The sequence below is a fragment of the Epinephelus lanceolatus genome, chromosome 20 (genome assembly GCF_041903045.1).
Source record: "Epinephelus lanceolatus isolate andai-2023 chromosome 20, ASM4190304v1, whole genome shotgun sequence".
Taxonomy (NCBI): domain Eukaryota; kingdom Metazoa; phylum Chordata; class Actinopteri; order Perciformes; family Serranidae; genus Epinephelus; species Epinephelus lanceolatus.
In genome coordinates this window covers 18,163,830-18,177,824 of record NC_135753.1, presented here as the reverse complement: position 1 = coordinate 18,177,824, position 13,995 = coordinate 18,163,830, and the positions used below count along the sequence as shown (strand labels likewise).

Below are 13,995 nucleotides of genomic sequence, written 5' to 3'. Positions count from 1 at the left end.
TCCTGTACACTGTTCCAAGCTGTGTGAAATCATTAAAGAAGGGTTAAAGAAATCTCTAGTAGCTGCAGTTTTTCTGACAGAAGACTAAGGCCAGACTGTGTGCGCCAGCATTCAAAATATAATTCACAATAGTGTCCTGGCAGCTTAGCTGCCCGGACCCTAATAATTTCAACTAGCTGACATACATTAAGCGAGAGACGACACATGGACACATATTACAGCTACGTTTGGTCGACAGCTACCGAAAATAAATTTGCCATCACGTTACATTACGTGGAAGGTTATCCATGGAAGATTACTGTCACAATTTCATCACACAAAACAACATTCCATGGCTTTTCCAAACCTCTCAATGATTTCTACAAATTCCATGACTTTTCTAGGTTTTTTAACAGCCATGGGAACCCTTATTTCCATTGTGATCCTCTGAGGGGGGGCTTTATATACAGCCGTCATTCAGCTGTATATAAAAAGGTGTTTGCCCATTGAATTCTTAAATAAAAGCTTACATCTGTTGTGCTATGTCTTATTGAGTAGTTGTGATTGTCTCTGAGGTGGTTAAAGTAGTCGAACGGATATTTGGGGACCTCATTATGAACAATTTTAAGTGTAAGTCCTAACATGACTAGTATGACTCTTGTCAGCTGGAAGCCAATTAAGTTGTAAACTAGAATTACTGCCTCGCGGTTTTCTGCCTCCGCAAATCAGTCAAGTTGCAGCTACAGTTTTATATCCATGTCAGACTCAAACAGTATGTAGCCATGACGGCAGACAACTCTTCAAATGTGGATGTTGGCTCAAAGAAATTACACATTTGAAAACATGGATGCTTCACACACATTTTCAACCCAGCAGCACAGATCTATACAATCAGCACTGTTTCAAGATGGACACCCAAGATTAGTGTCACCAATCCAGTATCTGACCAAATGTCTCCTCTTCTGTTACTAAGTTATGGCACTAAATAATGGCCAGAAAAGTGATTCTGCAGAACATAATGACATCACAGTGACCTTTGAATGTTTGGATATAAAACATAATCACTTCTCCATTTTATTAGACACTGATGTAAAATTTTGTGATGATAAGCATATGAGTTCTTGAGTCATGGCCTTTGAGATCACAGCCACCTTTGACCACCAAAATGTCAGCAGTGTATCATTGAGTAAAAATGGATGTTTGTGTCAAATTCTAAGAAATTGAATGAGTCAAACCCAAGGTAACAGTGAACTTGACCTTTGACCTCTGATTGACAAAATCAAACTAGTTCATCGCCGAGTCCAAGTGGACGTTCATGCCACATTTGAAGAAATTCCCTGAAGTTCTTCTTGAGATAAATAGGCTGAATCAACATCTGCAGCAACAAAACATTCTGAATTTGATATGCCTTTGATCTGCATCTCTTCCTGGCTTCTACTTCATGGCACCAACGGCAAAGACTCATGGGTATTATCGTATTTTGAATCCTAAAACTGATAGACAAGACATGACTTCTCAGGAAATCATGTCTTGAAATAATCAAAACTGATGGCCACAACGTAAACCGGTAGGATCGTGACATATGAGAGTCTGGTGTTTTTATGTTCAGGGACTTAAAACATGACGACTTTATTGACGTTCTTGTTAACTTGCCAAAGACAAGAGTAAACATTTCTCCATGATTCATCCGATGTGGATGTAAACAGCCTCAAATTAAAGTACCAATCCAATAACTCTGCTACAAAAGGGATCTAATATAACAAACCTCCTTGAATCCATTAAATGCTTGCAGTAAAACTTCATCACCAAACATACCTGGGTCCATTAACGTGGTTCTTCCGCCTGAATAATTTCCCTTTTGAACCCTTTATCTAAGTTTCCAGTGAGCAATTGCAGGTAAACACACTGAATGTCAGGCTGGAAGCTCTTTAGCTGACTATTAATGGTAAGTTGGAGGTTACGAACTTCATTTAATTTTCTTGTACAACAGTTTTCAGTTCATCTCTTTTAATACCGCAGTCAGAGGGAAATATTTTGTAATGGAAAGCTCCAAGGAAGGATGGTTAAAGAATGAGATGCGTTGGCGGTTCAAAATGTCTTTGTGTGTAAGAATGTGAATGTATTCTGCTGTATTCAATCTTTGGTTGTCCAGAACTTAATATTGGAGGATTGCAAACATAATCACCACCAGAGGTTACGCTTTTTTTCTCATAGTGGAAGAAAAGAATAAAATCTGACAGTATAATGACACCGTTGGATATGACTCACCTTGCTCTCAAGTGTTTTGTGTCCAACAGTCAGCTGGACATAAGGACTGGGTTCACTGCTACTCTTCTTTGCAGACTATTAGAGAATCAGAGAGAGGGGTGTTAGCTTACTTGCCTCACTATGACACACAATACATACACGTCAGTAATGGACAACATAATTACACGCAAACATTAGCCCCTTGAGACTCTGTATCAAGCACACAATGGTGGAAGAGTCTGTAGTTCAAGGGGAAGAAGCATTACCATAGGTTTTGACAAGCAGGGCTGCAGGCAGGGAGGCTCCCAAGGAGACTGCCAGGCTTCGTCTCCTCCCTCTGCGTTCTAATTTTAGCATGCTGGGTTTTTGACAGCTAAGAATTATTCAGTACCCCTTACAGAATAATAATACCCCACATATCTACCAGCTGGGGGGGGGGGGGTCTTAACTCACTCGTTAACCCATCTTCTCTCTCTTGAGAATGGTGCTTAAATGTGACATCTATTTCTCACCAGCATTAGAATTAAGCTCTGCTGATTAACACAATCCCACACTTTGATATGCTACATCTTGAACTGAGATGGCACTTAGCACAAAATGACACATGACACGTTTGTACTTAATTTGCCTGAAAATATCATTGTTTCTCTGTATCGTACTGTAATTCTACAACTGTTACTACTGTCCACAGTGTATGAACTATTACACGTCTGTTCAGGAAGAGGAATCCCTGCTCTGTTGTGCTTTTTGATGTTTTCGCCTTAGAGGAGTTTTCTCTCATCTGAATCAAGAAACCAAGGATAGAGCATTTTTTAAGTTGTTCATACTATAAAGCCCTCTGAATTTAATATATTTACTTTAATTTTTACTAAACACTGAGCAGATTTTCACTCTTACTTCCATATATTTCCAGTGTGTTGGCCTGTCTGCAGGACATTTCAATAAGGATTGCCCGATTGCCTGGGGCAAGTAAAGCGCCATGTTGGGCGAGTAACTCAGGTTGTTCTCATGCACTGTTTGTACGTTTTCCTATGAAAAGTAATGCACCAAATTCGTATTTATCCAACATAAGCCTGTGATTTGTATGTAACCCATGTATTTAGGAAGGCTGCAATTGTGTGATCAGTGTGCTAACTAGAGTAAAGAAGGAAGCATAAGGAGGCAGGCTGGGGTGGTGGATGGGTCACAAAACACAGGAATATCCCCCAGGACATTCCACAGGAGACTGGCGTTCGAAAATACATGAAATTAAGTGAACTTTGAGTCATTTTAAGTTGCACTGTCACCATGTTTCTTTCCCTAAACCTAACCACAATAACTTTTGCCTAACCCTAACCCGGGAACTGCCCATTGGTTCAACAGCCCATTGTTCCGACCATATTAAACTCATTGTTCCGAAGTCCGTTCCGAAATCATCATGATGCCCTGTGGTTAAGGTCTGGTTAGGTTTAGGCACAAAAACCAATTGGTAATGGTCAGGAAAAGATCGTGGTGTGGGTTAAAATGAAAAAGAAAGTGACAAACACATAAGCCGCGAGCCTGCTCCGCCTCAAGCCGGTCGCGGCGCACCATACGCCCGCCGCGAGCCGTTCAGCACCGCGGACAGTCAGACTAATGGGATGTCGAACCAATGGGCTGTCGAACCAATGACATGTCAAACCAATGACATGGACCCCCCTAACCCACGCAACTTTACATTAAGTAAGTGGCTTTACGTAAAGGACATAACATCATTCCTGGGGCACTAATTTGAAGGATATCAATCGAACCGTTGTATGAGGATACGTTGAGGAAATCTACCAACCCACTTGTCCGATCGGGAAAGCGGTAAAAAAGAATTAAGCACATTGCTTCTTCTGGAGCTGATGATGGAGATGGCTTGAGAGTGAGCCATCCTGGTTCCTCTCATCTCTGTTGAGAGTTGCACATCTGCGTTAATGATCGCGCACTTGAAAGAAAACAGTGATGCATAAATATATGGACTGAAGCTTAAGTAAGCATTTCAATTATTATAGAAACAGGAGGTTAGTTGGGTGGCATTGGGGGGTTGTGGGCTCCATCAATCTAACACACAGTTTGCCACAAGTTTGAGCACAAGTTTCCATTATTTGATGAATACTTAAGAATAAAACAATTTGTGTGGGGGCAAGTAAGAACTGATTTTGGGCAAGTAGATTTCGGGCCCACTTGCCCAGCCAGTATATCACTCTCAGATATCATGTCTTCACAAAGTTGGTGAAGGCAAGCTAGCATAAAACCTTTTAGCTATACAGCATGGTATGTCTGGAACAGTTGTGAAACTTGTTTACAAGTACTAAGTGTTCATTTATCCTGAAAATAACAGTATATGAACACGGATGGAGCCTTCTGTTTGTACTCTGCATTCATTTCAGTTGTATTTGTGTGCGTTTTCTGAAAGTTTACGCATACAGCGAAAACAGAGCAGCACCACCGTGGGGAGACCGTGGGGGCAGTGTAGCGTAGTTAAAGAAAGACACGACTGTAGGATATGATGAAGACGTTTGGCAGAACAGAACTATTTGGTAATATAACAACAACATTTTTCAAAAAGATCACCACCGTCTACAACGCTGCCTCCATTAAAAGATACAGTATTACGACCTCCTCCACCGTCACCTTGTTTGTTGTTGTCAGAAACTTTTGACTCTGCCCTCTAGTGCCATCTATTAGCTGTATCTAATGCAACATAAAGGACACGTTGAAGTATGTGTGTCTATTTTTGTATGTAAAGGGAGTATAAATGAGCCACTGGTGTGCACTTTATGGTGTATGCATTCTCCAAATTATAGTCGTGTACATCCAGGAAAAGTGCCAGAGTTCTCTAAATCAATATTCTGATGTTAAATGATGCTGAAAGACCTAAAGGAAGAATGTGGCCCAGGAAAAGCGGCATTTTAAACAACTCCCCAGCACAGACACGAAGAAGAAAATAAAAAGAAAGCTGTGCGTTATAAAACATAATCAGCAGGTTTACATCAATCTGTCATCTCGTTATCTGCCAGCCCAGCTGGGAAGCAGCAGGCATGGTAACAAACAGTCAACTAATGGGAGCAAACCAGAAGTAATTGTACTCCAGTTGCCCTTTAAGCCCATTAAAACTGACACACAATGCTGCAGTGAGTTTCACCGCTGACTGATGTTGCACTGTGGGAGTGCCACTCCATGTGTGACAATGCGAGAATTGAAACTTCCTGGAAATATTAAAGTACTGACAATACAGCCGTTGATTTCTGACTTCCTGTTCCATACCATAGGTTTCAACACGAGGTAGGCACGGTCAGCTTTTTGATTAGCTAACCCAGGCTGGCTTGCTCTGCAGGTTTGCTGCTGACAACCTTTGACCCAATTCACTTCCAATGCATAAAAAATTAGGTGCGGTACGGGCATGTAGGTACGGTCGGACAGGCAGGAGTAGGACAGTTTTTCTTTAAATATGAATGCTGTAAGGGTGTCACAGTTTCAGTCAACTGTACAGGCTGAATACACACTGAGAACACAACATATCTGAGTGCAATATTAGACTTTTGCATGCAAGATCACATGAGTAAGGAAAGGTGGAAAATCATGTATCAATACTAATAAAAAGAAAGAAGCGCACAGCACAACAAATGCACAAAACAGACAATGCAATCATCCATCTTCATGCACATCTTAAAAAGGACAATTCACTCTAGTCTGATAATCATCACAGTCACATGACGGTGGATGGTGCACTTCAGGTCACAGAGGGAAAACACAGATGAGGGTGTGATCTTTACTTGCAATCTATTTTTCCCACATTACCTTCAGGGCCTTAAAGACTGAGACTTGCTTCAACCCGTCATAGGTGAAATCTGACAGGTTGCTCTTTAAGCCACAAGGAGATTTGGGGGAGAAAATCACACCCACAGTTAGTAGGACAAAAGTGTTTGGGTATGGTTAAGAGGCATGAGGAAAAAAAACAGAAAAACATGTTGAAAAACATGCCGAAACATGAATGATATGGGTGATAAATAAGAAGCTGGTACTGTTGACACTGCAGGGAGCTAACAATGAATATACAGGTCAGAATAATGAGGGACTTTCCTTCGGGGAAGTTTTGGAGCAGCTTATTTGAGACACTGTGCGCCACTTTTAACAAGCTATCTGTATTTGTGCAGCTACACATTAATTGGCTCACTAATGCAGACAGAAATCATTACGGGCTCTGCAACCGAGCTCTTTGTACTGCAGATATTTTATATCTCAGCCTTGAACTGAGCACCTGATTTAGAAGAATAAGAATCTGACTAACAAGCAGGCATAGCTGAGGCCTCTGTTTTGATGTGTCTGCTTTATGTTAATGGTTGTCGGGCACTCGGAGTAACTTTCATCAGACATTACAATTAAACCGTGCAGCTAACACATGCTTTAAGATGCAGGTTTTTAAAGACTCCTGTTACTGTTCAACCCACGTCATTGCACACCGCTAATGCTATCAGGATGCAGACGCAGTGGGGGACTCACAAATATTGTTCTATACTCTGAAGTATTGCTCTCACAAAAGACTAGACCCGATGCTCTCCTCTCACTCAAGTTCCCACAGCCTAAGCTGCCTGTGAAGACGCTCTTGGGTGAAGAGGAAAGAGAGTAAAGAGGAGAAAAGGTGAAGTTATGAGGACTGAGATGGCAAAAAAAAAAGAGTTGCTTTTGTAATTGACGTTTTTTCAAAGGGTTAAAAGAAGGTTTTACCACATTTGGTGCAATGACTGCATTTAAATCTTATTAAATAAAAATACAAATGTCCTGAGAAATAAAGGTTTTGTAGATTCAAGGCTCTCAAAAATAATGACAAAAGACAGAATCCCTGAGCTGTAGTGACTGGAACATTAAACTTGTTAAAAACATATTGACCCGTTTGGAGCTGGAGGCCACATCCACAATAACTAGCTGCTGCTTTAATGGGTTTGTAGCAGCTGAGATAATAAGGAAAGGTTCACCTGGAGGTCAGGGTGCAGTGAAAACCAAATTCCAAAGAACATATAAAGCAAAGCATTCAACATTATGGTAACAGCAAAGTAGAGCATTCCTGCACACTGACCAATAATCCCTACTTAAACACGAGTGCAACACTGGTATTTCTTACTAAACTGGTTCAGAGTGTTGCAAAATGTGGTGTGTGTGTGTGTTTTAGGTTAAGAACAAGAAGCCTGCATAAGCCTGATGCTATCTTTTACTACAAGCTATAGCATCAGAATAATAGCAATGCCAGCAGCGTCAAAATAAAGGAAACATTGCATTGTCTTACAGGAAGGTTCTTTGCTGAGTCCAGAAAGACCACAAGCAGTGCTGACGATAGCCCGTCATTGGCCAGACTCCTGTCTGCGCGCACACTTCGCAGCACCTGATGGGACAGGTGAGACAGAAGAGGCAGTCACCACAAAGAAAGATATCTGCACTGTTAAAGGGCTACTTCACCCCCCAAATGACCACATGTATATCAGTAACTCTCCCTGTGATACACTGAATTCATGAAGAAAACTTTGCTTTTTCTCTCATGCATTTACGGTGAATGATGAATCCAAAAATGGAGAATGGACAGTGTTCAACAGCAAAACGATATCAAAACATCAGTTTTTCTCTGTTTTTGGATTCTTTGTTCACCATGGAGGCGTGTAAGAAAAACAAAGTAACACAGAGTGAGTAACTGGTATACAAACTGTCGTTTGAGAGACAAAGTGTTCCCTTAAAGCAAGAAAGTTGTTTTTCTCAGTGCTGTACCTGGTCCAACCTCTCAGGAGTGGAGAGCAGAGACAGCCACTCCAGTTTCAAGTGGAGTTTCCCAGTAGGAGCTTCCTCCAGGTTAAACCACTGCAACAGCAATACAAATTGTCAAATCATTGATTCAAGCCTTTAAAAGGACCAAACTATTGATTTTTGTAACAACTGGATAAAAAATAATCTTCAAAACCTAAATGATGTTGAACTACTCCATAAAAACATAATTTATAAACTCTACACAAATTCTAATTAAATGAGTGCTATAATTTTCCCAAAAATATTGTCTTACCTCATCAACTTTCTGTTCTTTGTGCAGTTCAGTCATATCGATCATCAGGCTGTGAATAATGACTAATGATTACTCAGACTAGGAACAGTAAGCAGAGAAATCACAACAATTAATCTAAACAGAGGGGGTCCAGTTATCGATCGGCTGCTTTGTGTTGTCAGCGCTGGGTGTTGTGTTACATCCTTGGGGTAAAATCAATTGACTTTGCCCTTGGGCTCAGAACTGTGGGATACCACCTCTTCTTTACTTTAACTGATGTCTACTAGCACAGATACTTTCATCAAACTTTCCCCTCAGGTATCAACATTGTGTTAAGGACACAGTTTGTAATGCCATACCAGATCCTTAGGTTGACTATACATACAGTAGCTGATCCATTAAAACAAAGCTTGCTGTTATATATCGGGCATATTGCTGAGGTGCAAAGAGACGTTGTTTCTCACAAAGTGTATTTGATAAGATCAGAGCAGAAAATGAGAGGAACTCACCTTCCCAGGAAATCATCTTTGTCCGGATCCTCATCAAACAGCTCAATCTCCAGGTGTTGACCCGAGTGCTCGTACACCAAAGCCTGATGAAGACAAGCACATATTGATGCTTGATCAAACAGGCATGTCCAGTCAATAAACTAATTACCTCCTTTAGAGGAGAATTGTGTGAGATTTAGGGGGATTTAGTGGAATCTAGTGGGGAGAACTGCAGATTGTAACCAGCTGAATCTTCTCCCAGTTGAAATTCCTTCAGAGTTCATTGTTCAGGAGGTTTTTAGAGAGCGCTGAATTATCCGCAGAGGTCTCCTCCTCTAAGGTATCCAAAACATGGCCCCCTAAATCCTACACACTAGACATTTAATGTAGGTTGGGAAAATACACTTGTTTTCATTGTTAGCTGAAACTGCATTGTGATAAACATCCTACTCCAGGAGGCATCCCAAACTTGTCACCTCGTAAACTTCGTTCCATTTGGGGTGGAGGCTCTCCTTCACCGCCTTGCTCTGGAACAGCTGGTTGCCGATCTGCAGGACACCGTACGGGTCAGACTTGCCCTTGATCAGCCCTCCCAGAAATGTATCCTTCCCCTCCAGATCCTGAGCCTCCAAGAAGTGAATCCTCAGGACTCCCTGTGGAGATGCGCAGAGCACAGTGTAAAGGAGAGGCAACTCTGAAATAGCAGCCTCTGACACTTCGAGGCCACAGTGGACTCAGAGTTGATAGGATGTGATATTACCTACTGGGCATCATGAGGCCATGCAGGAGAAAACTGTGGCTTGTTACTAGGGTTAGGTTAGGTTGATGATGTTATCTATTATTCACATTTTGTTCAGTTTCCTATATGAATAATTTATCTCAACAGTTAATGATTTTAACAATTTGTATGGCTGCAGCTGTTTTACATAATTACCTTTTTGTCCCTTAACTGTAAAACTTCCATCTAAACTAGACTCTGTGTGTGTATATGTTAAGTGTCCATTCCACTGATGCTGCAATCAACCTTATTTTCCCTTCATTTTCTCAGTTTAAAAGTCCATTAAGAGAACTACAAAGATTAGTCAGCTAACTGATTAGTCGATCTTAAGAAAGCTTAGTGGCAGCTATTTTGATAATCAGCTGTGTCAGTCATATTTCAAGCAAAAATGTCAAACATTTTCTGATTCCTGCTTCTTAAATATGAGAATTTGCTGACAAAGTCAAGGTTTTGGACTGTTGGACAAAAGACGCAAAGTGAAGATGTCACTTTGGGTTCTGGGAAATTGTGAGGAGCATTTTTCACAAGTTTTTGAAATTTTATAGACTTATGCTCGATGCATTGTGGAAATAATAGGCAGATTTGTCGATAATGAAAATAATTGTTAGCTGCAGCTCAATTAATCTGTTAATTTATTATTCAATTAAGCAAGTGATGGTTTAGTCTATGAAATAGTCCAAAAAATGCCCATCACAAGGTGTTAAATTGTTTGTTTGAGTGTAAAACATTTCTTCCATTTTAAATCATTTCTGAAGTGATATAAATCAGGAAAAAGCAGAGAATGCCTGCCTTTGAAATCTGACATTGTTGTTGGTTAACTGACTTAAAAGATTAATTGATTATTAAATTGTTTCTGATTAATTTTTATCCGATATTGACATCAACTGATCATCTTTTGTAGTTCTACATTAAAGGTATAATATGCAGGAGTTCCTTAAAAACACTGTACAGACTCATACAGATACAATCCCTCTCACTTATCACTTATGACACCCTAGAAGTGTGTGTTGGTGTATTTGTCTGCAGAGACTCTTCCCTCTGCCTGTATTTTCTTATTTTCTTTTCTTTTATTATAAAAAGGTAACAACCAGGTGCCAGACTGTAAGCAGCACACATCCAAGAGGAAGCTACGAAAATAACGGATAAAGCGCAGAAATAATGCAAACTGCCAAGTGGAGTGAATCTGGGGTTTGCTTTCACTTTCGCCAGCATAATACACCTAACTAGTCAGATTGGCAGCATCACTAGAAAAGAGAGCAAAGGCATGCAGTAATTACAGCCTAAAATATCTTCAACATCACAAAATAATATCTCCTCAAGAAGGATGCTGTTTGCAGTGACATATATTCAAGTGTTTGTCTTGTTGCCATGGATACAGGTACTTGCAACAAAGCCTTGACATGCTCTTTTGCTACTCCGGCTCTTTTTTATCCTGTTTTAATGCTGTGATTTGGCTGCAAAACCCTGGTGACTACTTTCTTTTATGATAGGAAGAATCATAAAACACACATCACACAGATCCCATGAGATCAGGCTATCAAGGGCTACTAACCATGAATTCCCTCAGGAAGCAGTGAGTTTATGAGCTAACCCAAAAAGCAAGAAGAGGCATATTGAACCACCTGTTTGATTGTATTTTCAAAATTAATGAGTACCTTTGGCATGGGGAAGCGTAGCTTGGCCAGTTCCACATCCCCGACCAGTGGGATGGTGATGCGGTTGGGTAAAACCAGATAGCTGTAGATAATGTCCTGAATCAGATTGTCAGAGAAGCCACTGTAATGCCAGGAGAGAAGGTTGAGCGAAGGGAAAAAAGGGAGATAAATAGAATGAAGCAATGAATTATTTAACAGACAGCACGGGTGCCCTTGGGTTATAAATATTCTCCTTTAATCTCAGCTTAGTACAGTGCATTTCTGATTTACATGCAAGAAGATAGTAGGAAAATTGGAGTCAGTTCAAGCATGTTGGTGCTGCTGGCCAACAACCCTCTGAATGTCTATCTGATCCACTAATGATTCAACACTTCGTGACAACAACAATGACAATGTGGACAGAGAATGGCATTACCGCCAGGCTTCTCTTTATTCATTTAGCTGCCGCGGCGCAGCTGGAAAATTGCGATCGCTGCTGGGAAAAATGGAATTACAGTGAAAATCCATCACACGGTGTTGTTGCTGGGCCTGTCCCTCCAAGAAAAACAGTTGTGATTACTTCACAGCTGTCCATATATCATGATGTGTGGACATTCTAATCAAAGGTGTTGGTAAACTTAAAGTGATCCTGAAATTGTCTGTGGAGTGATTCCAGGACTCTGAAAACACACTGGATAAATCTACAAAATGGGCAGCGGGAAGTGCTGCCATGTGAGATACAACGACATGGTCAGTTGACAAGTTGCCTAATAAATCGGACATTTACCAAAACACAGGACCTGATGTACGTTTCCCATGTGTTTTCTAGTTGTCCACCAGGGTCGCAACTACAGTAGCTAGGTGACAGCCTGTATATAATTAGTGTTATAAATTTTGGGAACTCCTGTCCTAGCTGTCTTGCTGAATTAGGTACAGGGTGTTTACAATGGACTCAATTAAAAGCTGCCAGATTCCAAACCAAGAACATCCAGTTACACGAATTAGACCTCCTGTGCTGCCTGACAAAATCAAAATGCTGTAATTACGAACAGTATCAAAGAGTTTTTGACATCTGTTTTATCATGTAAAAATTATTAAACAATACAAAACTGCAATTTATGGACAAGCAAAGCCTCTCAAATTTGCAAAAACTAGGAAACAAAGAAAAACCAAACTGCGGACATGAGTTACACAGATAGCTAGGAGCCTTTAAACTCCAACTTATCTCACAATTTCACCATTTCTCTAGTTACTGCTACCTGCAAGGCAAAAGCAGCTGAGCCTTTCCCAGCAGACACTGGGAGATTGGTGGGGTACACCAGGTTGCCAGACTATCACAGGGTTGACACACAGACACAGACAACCATTCACACTCACATTCACACCTACGGGCAATTTAGAGTCACCAATTAATTTACCCTGTGTGTCTTTGGACTGTGGAAGGAAGCTGGAGAACCCAGAGAAAACCCACGCTGACATGGGGAGAACATGCAAACTCCATACAGGAAGGCCCCAGCCAGCCAGTGCGTTTGAAACCCTTTTCCTGTAAGTGCTGACCACTGCACCACTGTATTGCCCATGGGCGAAAACAAACTAATCTTTTTGACTCTTTGTACTGTCCAGTACATACCAGGTCAGCCTGTCAAACATCCGATTGCTCATGAATCCCTGACTTCTCCCACTCGCCCACTCGCTGTTATCGTAGGGTATTGCTCATGCTGAATGCTACAGTTAGTGAACAAGAAGCAACTGCATCAGGCTCAAGCAGTCTGGCAGCTGCACTTATTGAACGAGACTGAATGAACCATTCTCTCGAAGTGGGACTTCTGTTGCTTGCCCAGGAATGACAACAGATCGATGCAGTCAAATCACATTTTGGTAACATCTGTTGAGTTAACATGACCTGTGTAATATAAATAATTATCAGAGCTTAGCAAAAGTTAGATGTTTTACTGTACGTTATTTTGTAGCAATTTTTATCCCCCGTTGCCTGGAATAGCCAATGACAATACTTTAGGCTATATTCCATGAATAGCATCAGAGCGGTCAGCTTACCATTTCAGCTAGAATGGCCTGCTTCCAAAATTGCACCCCTTTCCTGCTGCTCATTTTGTTGTTTTGCAGTAATGCAATGACACTGAATAAATGAGGGAGGACCAATTAAATCACAAGTCAAGATCTCTGCTAGCCCGGGTCCAGAGTGAGTTCAGTTGCTCCCCGGATGGTTGTTCTTCTGATTTCGGTGTTTTCATGAGCTTTAAGATGTTAAAAAAAAATGCCGACACTACAAAGAAGATGGGTATTACTGTATTGCTCAGAGCGCTTAAACAACACATTGATGATCATGAAAAGTAAAGAAAGCAGATCAGGTGAGGAGTATGATCATTTTTCAGATTATTATCGACACCACATGAATGCAGCACAAAGCTGCTGAGGTAACTGCTGCTTGCCCCTCAAAGAACGACTGATAATTGGTCAGTGACTTCCTGTAACATCATATTAAGCTCACATAGCCTACCTGCTTACAAGTGGGATGCTGAATCAGTTCATTACAATGAATATTAGGCTTTTTGCCTTTATTAGACAGGACAGTCCAAGCGTGAAAGGGGGGGAAAGAGGGGAAGACATGCAGCAATGGGCCGCAGGCTGAAATCAAACCTGCGGCCGCTGCAGCAGGGACACTGCCTTCTCATATGGGACACCTGCTCGCCCTACTAAAGCCCCGTTTCAACCAAACATTTTCGGTATGGTACCTTTGGAACCAAAAGTAACTCTTCAGAGCAATCAACAGACCACAATGTTCACAACTCCACCTTTTAGTACCAGATCTGTGTGCTAGCT

The 13,995-nt window shown here is 41.1% G+C and overlaps 1 protein-coding gene across 3 annotated transcripts in view; it reads right to left on the bottom strand.

Moving 5' to 3' along the window:
* Positions 1–13,995, bottom strand: part of esyt2b (extended synaptotagmin-like protein 2b) — a 57,499-nt gene that overhangs the window by 13,861 nt on the left and 29,643 nt on the right. Inside the window, exons 8-15 of one of the 3 annotated variants that reach the window (XM_033638734.2) lie at positions 11,176–11,296; positions 9,219–9,395; positions 8,764–8,846; positions 8,276–8,324; positions 7,987–8,076; positions 7,514–7,609; positions 6,733–6,834; positions 2,248–2,322 (exon numbers count right to left, since the gene is read on the bottom strand). In XM_033638734.2, coding sequence (XP_033494625.1) covers positions 2,248–2,322; positions 6,733–6,834; positions 7,514–7,609; positions 7,987–8,076; positions 8,276–8,324; positions 8,764–8,846; positions 9,219–9,395; positions 11,176–11,296 — 793 coding nt within the window. Of the gene's footprint in view, positions 1–2,247; positions 2,323–6,030; positions 6,094–6,732; positions 6,835–7,513; positions 7,610–7,986; positions 8,077–8,275; positions 8,325–8,763; positions 8,847–9,218; positions 9,396–11,175; positions 11,297–13,995 lie in introns of all 3 variants that reach the window. The other 2 variants (XM_033638735.2, XM_033638736.2) reach the window with 2 other exon arrangements.